The sequence below is a fragment of the Hyperolius riggenbachi genome, chromosome 4, assembly GCF_040937935.1.
Source record: "Hyperolius riggenbachi isolate aHypRig1 chromosome 4, aHypRig1.pri, whole genome shotgun sequence".
NCBI lineage: Eukaryota > Metazoa > Chordata > Amphibia > Anura > Hyperoliidae > Hyperolius > Hyperolius riggenbachi.
The window spans coordinates 393,868,946-393,882,328 of NC_090649.1; the positions used below are offsets into that span (position 1 = coordinate 393,868,946).

At 42.1% G+C, this 13,383-nt stretch overlaps 1 protein-coding gene across 5 annotated transcripts in view; it reads right to left on the reverse strand.

Moving 5' to 3' along the window:
• The window catches only part of RIN2 (Ras and Rab interactor 2), a 227,302-nt gene that overhangs the window by 112,321 nt on the left and 101,598 nt on the right, over positions 1-13,383 (reverse strand). For 3 of the 5 annotated variants that reach the window (XM_068232215.1, XM_068232214.1, XM_068232216.1), the window contains exon 3: positions 9,957-10,057. In XM_068232215.1, the coding sequence (XP_068088316.1) occupies positions 9,957-10,057 (101 nt within the window). Of the gene's footprint in view, positions 1-9,956; positions 10,058-11,212; positions 11,276-11,366; positions 11,399-13,383 lie in introns of those variants that run through there. The other 2 variants (XM_068232218.1, XM_068232217.1) reach the window with 2 other exon arrangements.

Below are 13,383 nucleotides of genomic sequence, written 5' to 3' on the forward strand. Positions count from 1 at the left end.
TTTGAATAGCAGGCTCTTTTGACTGCTTGATACACAGATATAGACGTGAATAATCGCCAAGACTTTTCCTGGTAATTCCAATGTCCAAGTTCAAACCAGCCTACAAAGCTTCCCGTTAGTGGCCTCCATCTGACATTCTGGACAGACATGTCAGCGTGACAGGGAATCCTGCTTTTACTGCCTCTGCTGCCTGAGGCTGGATTATGATGATGTATCATACACATAACTGCATCTCCGGGAACTTCCACATGTCATGTGATGGCAGCACACCATAAAAGGTGAGGATGGGAGAGAATTTACATAGTATGGTCCCCACCCCCAATAATTCCAACACAACTCAGTCATCTAAAGCAATTAATGCATCAACACTGAAGCCAGCTGTGGACTTAAAGCCAAGTTCCGGCAGTTTTGATATAAATTCAACACAGCTTCATTTTAAATGATCTGCATAATTTTGTAAGAAACGTACTTTAAAAAATAGAAAATAAACAAAAATACATGTTCATAGAAGCTCATTTCTTTTTCAATAGCTTCCAGCTACCTGTTCATTTTGTTTTTCAAAATTGTTATTGAGATTTCTGTTTGTTTACAAACATGAACACAACATATCAATAATTACAAATTCATAACAAACATACAAAAAATATAAACATCAATTTAACTACCATTATGGAAGACACTGTACATATAAATTTGAACTGTGGCCCAAAGGCTTATGCCAATTGGCTGGGCAATGGTATGGAATAAAGAAAAGTTCTGGGTTCCCCAGGATAGGGATAGGGCCAGGACTGAAACCTATCTTGGTCAGCTCCAGAGCAGTAAGTAGTCTTGAAGACTCAGGCTTGGTTCCTACTTGTGCCGGACAGTGTAATTTCCACTCCGATGGTCCGGCTGCAACCCGGGGCTGATGTTTTACCTTCCTAGGCTATATGGATTATTGCGGAATGCACAGAGTCCAATATTAGGCCAAGAGAGGGAGAGGAAAAGAGAAGCAAGAAAGAACTTTTCAGCCTCCAGTGTCAAGTTGGATACAGCTGCCCTGTGAACAGACTTCTATGATATTTGTCACTGTGAGCTGTGGAGTGCGAGGTTATGAGAGTCACCTCACAACCATTAACAGCCAGGCTGCAAATGCCTTGAAAACCATTGTATGCCGTTTTCCAAGCCATCAGTATGAATTTAGCTATTGTGCCTTGTCCCCGTAGAGGGAAATCATCTGTCATTTGTATTTCCTGTATCCATGTGTCACAGAATCTTCTCCATCTACTTTCCTGCTAGCACTCAGAGCTCTGCTGGGCATCCCACTTCCTCTGTCTGAACTGCATTATTCTTACATTCATAAAGCAGAGCCACTATGAAGTGACCCAGTCACCAGCCCCAGCTATAACCTCCCAGGGAAAGATTCATGTACTTCAGAGAATGTACACAGGAAGTTCAGCTCACTGGGACAGAGAGGAAATCCCCTACATGACAACTTGACACAAGCACTATCCCTTCCCCATTCCATACAAATGTAAGACAAGGTGTTGTCTGGAGTCCGATTCAAAGGAAAATTAAAGTGAAAGGAATACAGAGGCTGCCATGTTTATTCCATTTTAAACTGTGCCAGGCTGCTGAGCAGATCATTGGCCTCTAACGTTTTCTAAGTTGGAGAAACTAAACAAGCATGCAGTTAAGGAGACTCCTCTGGCCAGACGCTTGTTTCAGGCGTTACTCACACATCACTGAAGTCAAACCATCAGTAATTATAACCAGACAACTAGCATTGCTTTAACCTCCTTGGCGGTAACCCCGAACGTAGTTCGGGGTAAGCCGCCGGAGGGTGCCGCTCAGGCGCTGCAGGGCCGATTTATTTAATTTTTTTTTTTGCTGGACGCAGCTAGCACTTTGCTAGCTGCGCCAGCACACTGATCGCCGCCGCCCCGCTCACGATCGCCGCTATCAGTCGCGCCGCACGCCCCCCCCCCCCCCAGACCCCGTGCGCTGCCTGGCCAATCAGTGCCAGGCAGCGCCGAGGGGTGGCCCGGGACTCCCAATGACATCCCGACGTCGGTGACGTCATCCCGCCCCGTCGCCATGGCGACGGGGGAAGCCCTCCAGGAAATCCCGTTCTTTGAACGGGATTTCCTGATCGGAGATCGCCGAAGGCGATTGAAGAGGGCGGGGGGATGCCGCTGAGCAGCGGCTATCATGTAGCGAGCCCTGGGCTCGCTACATGATATAGGAAAAAAATAAATAAAAAAAAACTGCTGCGCTCCCTCCTGGCAGATTTTTTTATACCGCCAGGAGGGTTAAAGAAGCCTCCAAAAACACCTGTTTTTTCCTCTTTAGCATTAATGCCATAGCTGAAACACCGCATCCCGCGGCTGAACGCTCAATTAATACCCCCGAAATTCCGGGACAAATTTCCACGACTTTCCAGGTTGTGGATTTTGCTGCCCAGGGGGAGGCAGAGCTTTGCGCAGTATCTTTGCCTTCATTCGCGTCAATCTCTGCGGATCTCCGCCTCTCCCCACCCCTCTCAGTGAAAGAAGACCGAGAGGGGCGGGGAGAGGCGGATATCCGCACAGATTGACGCTAGTAGAAGCAGAGCTACTGCGCAAAGCTCTGCCTTTTCCAGGAAGGAGCCCTGAAATTTGCCCTGAGGATTTCGGGGGTATTGATTGAGCTTTCAGCCACAGGGATGGGCATTAAAGAGAAACTTGAATTGAACTTTATCCCAATCAGTAGCGGATACTACCTTTTACATGAGAAATCTATTCCTTTTCACAAACAGACCATCAGGGGGCGCTGTATGACTGATATTGTGGTGAAACCCCTCCCACAAGAAACTCTTGAGTACGTACTCCTGGCAGTTTCCTGTCTGTGAACCTTGTTGCATTGTGGGAAAAAGCTGTTTACAGCTGTTTCCAACTGCCAAAAAAGCATGCAGCAGCTACATCACCTGCCAACAGTAAAAATGTCACCATGTAATAAATGTCAAAATGTAAATCAGGGATTTAAAAGATTTTACAATGGGCAAACACTGACTAAATCATTTATACATAATTATTGTAGAAATGAAGCACTTTTTTATTACATTATATTCACTGGAGTTCCTCTTTAATTCTGAAGAGGACTGTCAAGTAAAAACAGGTATTTTTGGAGGCTTCAGGCTGTCTTTAAAGCGTACCTAAAGTGACACGTGGCATGATGAGATAAACACAGGTATATATAATACTAGCCCTAATAAGAAATTCTATGAAGCCCCTATCTGTTTTCCAGTACAACAAGAGTTAAAAATAGGAGCTTAAACAGAAGAACAGTGAAACAGGGACTCTAATTAGGCTTAAAGGTAATACCGGAGCTGGAAAAAAATGACACCTACTTACCCAGGGCTTCCTCCAGTCCCTAGCAGCCGCTATGCCCCTTGCCACAGCTCCGCTCTTAGCCGCTGGTGGAGCTGCGGCGAGGGACACAGCGGCTGCTATGGGCTGGAGGAAGCCCCGGGTAAGTAGTTTTTTTTCCCCAGCTGGGATATAACCAGTAAGTGCAGAAAGTTCAAAGGGTCATCACTTCCCTGCCTTGAGAAAGACTGTGGATTCTAAACAGCAACTGTACAGTCTGAGGCAATCTTAAAAATTAAGCCATTAAACTGAAAATAAAATATGAGACTAATTTCCATGTTGCTAATCTTCTATTTATCATCTGTACTACACATAGAATGTATCTCATAAATTCATTTTCATTTCAGGTTCACTTTAAGGGGAATAAACAAAGAAAAAGATCTGCATTAATCTACAGGGCAAGCTTTCTCCATACTATCTATGCCTCTTATGTGTAGATGGGTAACCTATCATCACATTCTCTTTTGAAAACGATCAACCACAGTAATGCAGTACAAACACATAAGGTAATATTCAAGAGCGACAGAAAAAAAGTATAATAATTGCACAATGTGCAGAGAAACAGTATAACTATCCCTCTTCCACATAAAATAAATGTGATTTCAACGGCCTGACAACGACTTGACCACAGTGAGGATCACCATAGGGTGAGCGCATTCTGCAGGTTATTAGTAAAATACAGAGAACTGATAGCAGAAATGACTTGATAGGGAGCTAATGTTTATCCTTGTGGTGACTGGCTCACGTCAATTCAATGCTCTACGTTCAGAATGAATCTCACACAGTCAGCAGTTGTGTAACCACAATTTACATACTAACAGGATGATGTTCCTATTCTTGGGGATAACCTGAAACTACTATTTCCTCAGAAAAATGAAACATTTCATATGGCCTGAGCATAGCTCCTCCTGACTCTCTCTCTGCCTAATTTGAGATTTCGTCAATCTCACTTCGGGGTGTTATTTGTCACAGTTTTCACAACATAAATACTCAGAAGTATAACATTTGGCTAAGTGGTCGGCCTTCTTACCCAGCAACCTTGGCGTCACAGGTCCAAAATCCAGCCAGGACACTATCCGCGTTAAATTTTCTATGTAAGTTTCCTCCAGGTACACTATTGTCCTCCGACGTCCTAAGAAACTTACTAAGGTATTCTAGCTCCCTGTGACACTGACCTTAGTCTGGGATAAGGACATAACTTGTTAGCCCCACTGAGGAGACGTTAGTGATGTCATTTGTTCAATGTATACTGTAAGGTGCAGCGGAAAATGTATCAGCTCTATATAAACGCATAATGACAATGTGACTTCATCATAACTACTGAATCACTTGTACGGCCCAAGAATCTAATAAAGATTCCTCACTCTTTGAATGTCGCAGGGCACAACAGATTTGAACTCTCCAGCATTCACTGAAGACCAGAATGTGGGTATTTGGAGTATATCACTTTGCTATGTCCAAAAATCAAGACCATAATGCACCACTTCTGTAGATCAGCAAGGGCCATGCACATTGTTTTTGCCAACCGAGGTCAAGTCAAGCGTGCATGCCAGAACTGCTGGCTTGTAACCCAGAGGGATATGGAGGCTACCAGTTGCCTGGCAGTCCAGCTGATCTCTTTCGCTGCAGTAGTGTCTGAATTGCACACCTGAAACAAGCATGCAGCTAATCCAGTCAGAGCAACTGATTTGCTACATGCTTGTTGGGTCTATGACTAAAAGGATTAGAAGCAGAGGATCATCAGGACAGCCAGGCAACCTGTATTATTTAAAAGGAAAAAAATATGGCACCCTATTTCCCTCTCACTTTACTTGTCCTTTAAAGGAAACCAGAGATGGCAAAAACGGGAGGTCCGCGCAGGCGCAGACGACCTCGATTGACGCGACTGAGCCAGTTACCGGGGCTGATTGCCGCTGAACAGAGGCACGCAAGAGGATGGTGAGGGACTCAGACGCGCTTATGGGGCTGGAGGAAGCCCCGGGTAAGTATCAAATCTTTCTATATTACTGTCTCTAGTACACTTTAAATACATGGACGTGATATCTTGTAATTACCTTCTGTTTTAATAAGATAAAACAGCATTTTACAGTCCTAAAAGTACATGGACTGCAAAGGCATTTAGGTTCCTTCATCCCACTGGGCAAAATAATGGTGCTCCCTGTTCCCCATAAAATGTATTCAATGTAGCATATAGCTGGAATTCAGCTGTTTAATAGCCAGTGCCCAAAGAATGCATTCTACCCAATAGTCAAACCTCGACTATATACTAGCCATTGGTGAAGAGGACAGAAGGTATTGGTTAGGGTTAGATGGTGGGGTTAGACATACTCTGTCCACTGATTCACTAATATTTCAGTAATACTCACAATAGTCCAATGAGACACTATTAAGATTTGCTAAATTTTGTGACCTGACAGGAGAATTAAAAAACAAAAACATCTAGTCTAGGTTTGCTGAATCAAAAGCATTCTTCAATAATCTTAAACTTGGGAGATCCATAGTAAATAATGTCCAAATAAAGCGGAATACCTTACTTCATACCAGAAGTGACTGCCCTTGCTCTTCCCTCTCTACACAACTTATAATTCACAGTGCATAAAGAATCTGTATGTGTTACCTCAGCTCTGGTCGGTAACCTCACAGTCACTGCGCTCACATGAATTCCCGGCTCTACACAGGCAGTCTGGAAAGCAAATATTTGCCTTCAACAAATAATATTCTTACAACTGCATTCATTCAGAGTGATCACATGACTAACGTGGGGGAGCAAACTATAAGGCTCTGCTAAACACTGGCTCTGGGCAGACAGAGGATGTAGACTTACCACTTTCTTTGAAAAATTGAAAATATGCGGTGTGTTCTACCTTTTCTTAAAGAGACTCCGTAACAAAAATTGCATCCTGTTTTTTATCATCCTACAAGTTCCAAAAGCTATTCGAATGTGTTCTGGCTTACTGCAGCACTTTATACTATCACTGTCTCTGTAATAAATCAATGTATCTTTCCCCTGTCAGACTTGTCGGCCTGTGTCTGGAAGGCTGCCAAGTTCTTCAGTGTTGTGGTTCTGCTATGAACTCCCCCTTCCAGGCCCCTCTATGCACACTGCCTGTGTATTATTTAGATTAGGGCAGCTACTCTCTTCTCTCTTATCTTTTACAAGCTGGATAAATTGTCCTCTAAGCTGGCTGGGCTTTCACATACTGAAGAATTACAGACAAGGGCAAAGCTGTTTGCAGGAAGAAACGAGCAGCCTGAAACTTCAGTGCATGAGAACAGGGGGAAAGAAACACACAAATAATCTCTTGAGATTCAAAAGGAAGGCTGTATACAGCCTGCTTGTGTATGGATGTCTTTTCTATGTGTGGACATACTGTACATCAACCTACTTCCTGTTTTGGTGGCCATTTTGTTTGTTTATAATCAAACTTTTTAAAACTGTTTTTAACCACTTTTAATGCGGCGAGGAGCGGCGAAATTGTGTCAGAGGGTAATAGGAGATGTCCCCTAACGCACTGGTATGTTTACTTTTGTGCGATTTTAACAATACAGATTCTCTTTAAGGACACAACTAAAATATTAGTACATGCTCTTATAATATCTCATTTGGATTATTGTAATATACTACTTTGTGAACTACCAACTAACAGACTGCCAAGGTCTATACTGAACTCACTGTTCGACTCATTCATCTTTCATCTCCCTCTTCCTCTGCTGCTCTCTGTCAAGCTCTTCAATGAGTGCCAATTAACAAGAGGATCCAGTTCAAACCTACAAAGCTCTCCACAATCTCTCTCCCCTGTACATCTCCTCACTAGTTTCCAGATACCAACCAACCCAATTGCAAGATCAGATCGGTACACAAACTTTTGTCCTCCTCTGGAATCACCTACTCACAGTCACTTATCCAAGATTTCTTACGTGCTTCACCCCTCCTCTGGAATCTCCTGACACAATACATCTATCACTCTTCAACCTTTGAAATCTCTAAATGCTCCCTCAAAATTCACTTTTCCTGTCAAGCTCACACTCTAACTTAGACCATTTCCCCTTCGACTTCAGGCAAAGTTGTACTCCTTAGTAGATAACCTAAAAACACACTGCCTCTAGGTATGAACATTGTATACTACCCAACCTCTTGTTCCCTCCTATTCCTTTAGATGATTGTAAGCTTGTAAGGGCAGGGCCCTCTCATCCTTTTGTGTCTTGCATTTTGGTAAACATTTTATTCATCAAGTCACATTTGTCACTGTTATTACCAATTCTGTACAGTATTTTGTACCAGTGTCTATATTTGGTGTACACCTTATCTGTATTTTTATGTACTCCATGTTTGTTTATTACTTTGTACAGAGCCATGGAATATGTTAGTGCATAATAAATCAATAATAATAATACTGTCACGACCCTTCTCCAGGCACAAATCTAAAAATACTACGCAACAGCCTTACTTTTGCCATTGTTGTCTCTTTTGGAGACCTCCCCACTTCCACCCTGGAGTAGATGTGATGGAAACTCTCACAGGTACACAGGACAGCAATACAAATCCAGAAGAGGTTGTAGCCCATAACCACACTATCTAATATAGCTTTTTCCCCCTGGTACATAGAAGCACCATGCTAACAATACATTACAATATCCCTGCCTTCAGACATTAGTATTACTGTTTTTCACACACTCACCGCACACTTCTATTAGTATAATTTTACAAGAAGCTCACAATAACATTCAGCTGTGATTCTGTGAAAACAGCTACAAGATAATGCGTGATGCAGCGGGTATGTGAGAGCGGGATTGGGAGAGAGTGCTATAAAACTGACAGCTTTCCACTGTGCAGACACAACTGTGCCACCAATGCAATACACGTTCCTTACAGGCTTACCATTAGAGATTCCTGTAAGGAAAAAAATCAAGTGCTTTTCTTTTTTCTTTATTTCAAAATGTTTCATTTAGGTGATGTAATATCACCTGAAATTTTTTGCAGAACATTACAACAGATGCTGTACATTTGCATAATATAGGAAATGTCGTACCTCACGCAGGGGGTTGCATTGCAAGAGGCTTAATAATTAATGTACATAAGGAGTAATAACAAAACATCACTCTTGGTAATTCACTGCATGTAAATCAAGGGTTAGAGGAGCCAATCTTAATCAATTTTGGGATCATATTAATATAACTGTTTTACATTACATGAGACTGATAAGCCAACAGTTTTCAGTTTCTAATTATAAGTAACAGATAAAATATTTGAGATCCTGAATGTCTGTGAAGTCTAACCAATTCTCCCAGACGTTTATAAAGATGTGTAAAATGATCCTTGCGGATTGCATGTATTTTTTCATAGATCATATTATGTACTTTTTGGATTACTTCCCCGATGGAAAGGTGGTGCTTTTCTGAAGGTTTGTTTGGCATTTCTTCAGATCTAGAGGGAATAAATAAATAGAAGCTGACAAATCTTTACAGGTGTAAAAGAGACTAGGCCAGCTGGACGCTTGTTGCAGCACTGAAGACTTTACTGTAAAATCTGACAGGAGGTTAGGAGAGAAGAGAGGATTATGCCCTCCATACACATCACTATTTTCAGGCAAAAGATACTCGGGATGAGTTATCAAGACAGGTATTTATTATTTACGGTATATAGCACAGACATCTTCTGCAATGCTTAACAGAAAATCTATAGTCATGTCACTAACTGAGGGGCACACAATTTAATCACTACCATAGTCATATATCCAAGATAGTCTAGGGCCAATTTAGAGGGAAGCCAATTAACTTATCTGTATGTTTTTGAGATGTGGGAGGGAACTGGAGTGCCTGGAGGACACCCACGCAGACATTGGGAGAACATACAAACTCTGTGCAGATAGTGATCTGGCTGCGATTCGAAGCAAGGAACCAGCGCTGCAAGGCGATAGTCCCATCCACTATGGCACCATGCTGCCCATAAGAGGAATAAAGGTGAAAAGTTCCCTAGCCCAACCAATTAAAATCCTTGTTTTATTTGGTAGTGGAGACCTGATTGGCTGCTTCATTTTAGCTCATGATCTGTACTGATAAATCAGCTGCAATGAATGTCTACTGGTAACTCCATTCACCAGTATTAAAACCCTTCTTATAAAATGCAGCTAAGCATAGTATGTAAGGCAATGGGGCTAACTTCAAGATCAAAGATGAAGTATGATTAGTTGCCCTGGTAACAAATCCACTTTTGCTACAGTTTTTATGTATCTTATTATATCAGTCCCATCAGGATGAGTCAAACTGCGACTACCCAGTCACAGAATTACAAGACTCTGACATGCCCTTCCAGTTAGAGAACCTCAAGCGCTTTAATTCTTCCATTTCCATAGCTTTATCTTAAAATACACATTTCAAACATTAATAAACCCAAGTGTGGCAGCAGCTGTTAAACAATCATTTACCTGTAAAAATGCCATTGGCAGCAGTAAAATTGCTCACTGTGTAAACACTGATTACTCAACATCACAGGCAGCGGAGAAAAGGTAAATGAAAAGTTTGAAAAGTTGTCAGAATGTTATCTGGCAGTGAATTATGCACTCTAATCACCTCAGGCACTTGCTGGGCTCCTCTTCATCCTGGACACAGAATTCAGTCTGTACCATCTCTTGTTTCAGTTCCCCGATCTCTGTGGCAATGCTGTCAATGAGCTGGGAAGGGACAAAACACAGTGACGTCAGTAAGTTGGCTTAATAAAGAGGCGTGTTAGCAAAGTTCAGGCAGGTTTAGTGACTTTGCTCTGTACAGCCAGTGCTTCCCGTATCAAACAGGACAGGATGAATCAGAGGCACAGAGGATGCAGCAGAGTAAACATTTCACATTACGCAGTACAAACACTGAATGGCACTGCAGCTCTCCCCACTAGAAACTGAGAGTTTTCCATAGACTATCCTAACCACTGATCAGCTATGACTCACCCCTAGGAACTCTCACCTGTACAAGGAATTTAATGATGCGCTCTAGAAATATTACAAGGTTCTGAAATATTCACAAGGGGGTGGTGGAGGTGGTGGTCATCACACGTGGCTGCATTCTTCTTTTCATGTTTTAAAAGTCCCATCACCTACACAACCCTCATTTCAGCTTCATGCAATTCATTGTGCATGCCTTCATGTGCCCCCATCCCTATGCAGCCCATGTCTGCATTAGTACAGTACACTCCATTGCCTTCTCCTGAACTTGGCCACAGTAAGGTTCATGTATAACAATGTGTAATTCCGGCTTTCTGACCTTGTCAATGAATACTATAGTAGTAACAGCCGCTGGTGCTTTAGTAGGACAGGCGCATACACCTAAAGGAATGTGTACATGTGCACTTCTGCCCCCTTTAAATTTTCAGCCCATTACTTGTGCTTTTAACATGCTAGTCATTACATTTTCCCACTAGTATAATCTTCATGGTACCCCAATCAGTTTGCACCCCAATACAATCTCATCAAAACCAGAAATGAAAAAATATATACAACTTGACTAGTGCTGACTAGTTCATCACTGTCCTTCATTGCTCACTGCCACGTTTCTCTAGGTAGTGAGTGTGCAGCAGCCGCCTCCTCTCCCATGTATCTGTGTCCCAGCTGGGTGCTAGGACCACATAAAATGGTTGCATCTATTGTTAGTCTATAGGAGCTACATCCCCTGGACTGTAGTAGCAACACTGCCCTACCTCCAAGTGGGGGACACAAACACAGCCTGGGGGGAGAGAAGACACACGCACACTACCTACAGGATCATACAGGAAGGAGCAGTGAAAAATATGAGCCAGTGCTGAATCAGTCAGTACTAACTTAATTAAATATTTTTAATACCATGTTTAGATGTGCTTTACATCTGCATGCTCTCATGTGTTCATCATTAAATGTCAGGCCCTCATGAATACTCTTCTTCCCTCTTATATGTCCGGTGGCAACCCAATTCTTGCAGAGTTCAGCATTTGAATGTGTGCTGTATGTGGATATATACCTGTCCCAGCGACCTCCCCTGCAGCTGTTGAACTCCAGTTCAGTTATGACAGTTATAAGACAGTGAGTCATGTGACCAACACAACGGTATCAGAGTCTGCACCTGAATTCACCAGCAACGGCGGTCACAGGGAAGCAGATATATAAGCCTATGCAGTGAACTCCAAGCTATAACAGCAATATCCACATTCGCCTTCTCACCAAAGTGCTGTTGTATTACTTTAAGCGTATCTACTGGTTTGCTCTGCTGCTCTAATATGGGGTATTTTCTAGTTGTACGCTTTGCCTTCTCCTGAACTTGGCCACAGTTAGGTCCATGTATAACAATGTGTAATTCTAACCTTCTGACCTTGTCAATGAATACTATAGTAGTAACATCCGCTGGTGCTTCAGTAGGACAGGCGCATACTCCTAAAGGAAGTCCAGGAAGAAAGTTCTGCCCCAGGCTGACCATCATTCACTATGAGCAAGCTTAGTCCAATCTCAGCCTCTCCTGGAGACATTTATCTTCTGCTAGCCATAACGGATGGTGTGACAGAGGATGTAAACACACCGCTAGCCCTAGACAGGCCAAATAGCTGGAAGCCCACGTAACCCCTTTATATTTACACTATGGCAGTGCATTGTCTGCTGCTACTGCCGCAGTGACATCTTCCCCACTTATCATTTAACCTCATGTTTATAAATAGCATTGTGCATATGCTGAGAATGGCGATGAGTACTTCCTGTCTCCAGAGCTGCCCATTGTTATCTCAGTCCCCTTCCCAGGGCCATTTCCTTTCATGTGGAACAAGGACATTTTGCAGTGAGATCTCTAGAAAGATAGATTCAGAGTGAACAATCCATGGACTGCAAGTATGCCAAATTAGTGTGCGGGAATAATTCAGATATGCTGTATGACATGAATCACTGAAATGCAAGTTTTATTCAGTATACTACACTGAATTAAGCAGATGTGACAGGTTTCTGTAATGTAGGATGAAACGCTATATTAACTAAAAAAAATAATCCTATAAGAAATTACTTATTTAGTTTACCTATCCTGCTGTTTTAGTGTTCACTGTCAGATTTAGGAGAAATGTGATATGAAAAGAAAATAATATTTCTGCTAGTTTCTGTTTCTCTATGATGCCAAAAGTGACACTTCTGCCCTTTTTTTTCCTAACACAACTCAGTGTTAATTTTCCTTCCCTACTGTCACAGCTTACTGTCCCTCCCACAGGAAACATCATCTAGACAACAGGCTTACATCAATGTATAAGGGAGATTAAATTACCTTCTTGTCATAGTGTCCATATTTTATCAGAAAAAGTTTAATTGCATACTAAGATAAGCTTGACACTGTAGCTAAAAAAAAAAAATAACTTCCCTGAATCCCCTTGGCAAGTACAGTTTCTGCAGTTAAAGCGGGATTGTCACCATAAAAATCAAATTTCAACAGCAACTGGTCTGAGTGTATTTAGTGATAAAGATGCTAATCCTGCACTCAAAACTTTCAAAACATTTTCTGATGTTATGGTTTGGAGTAATCACATACCTTAGGAGCATTGGCCCTTTAATTGCCAATGCCAACCAGTTGCATGCTGGGGGTCTTTGAATCAATAATGTATTCCTTCTCTTCCCTTTAGTTCCCCCCTCCTTCTAATGACATAAGACAGTGCACTTCCTAGTATAGACCTTAGGGGGAGTCTCTGAAGACTGGGAGGAGGGCGAGTAACGAATACACAATTAGCAAGAAAAAAAGAGTGAGGGAGGAAATGATATCAGGAGGTCAAAGGTAACCAAGATAGAAACTGTCTAGAATAGGATTCTCTGCTTTTCCTTTATAAAATTCACAGGAATCATAATGTGGACAGTGCAATAGATCTGTTATGTAAGTAGAACTTGTATTTATCTACTTATGTGTTTTCTTATTTGTAGGTTAGCATGGGTGTCACTTGTGCAAATGCAACCAGACCAGGTAAGAAGAAAAAACAATTGGGGGCATATAGGGATCTTTTAGAAAGTAATGCTGGGAA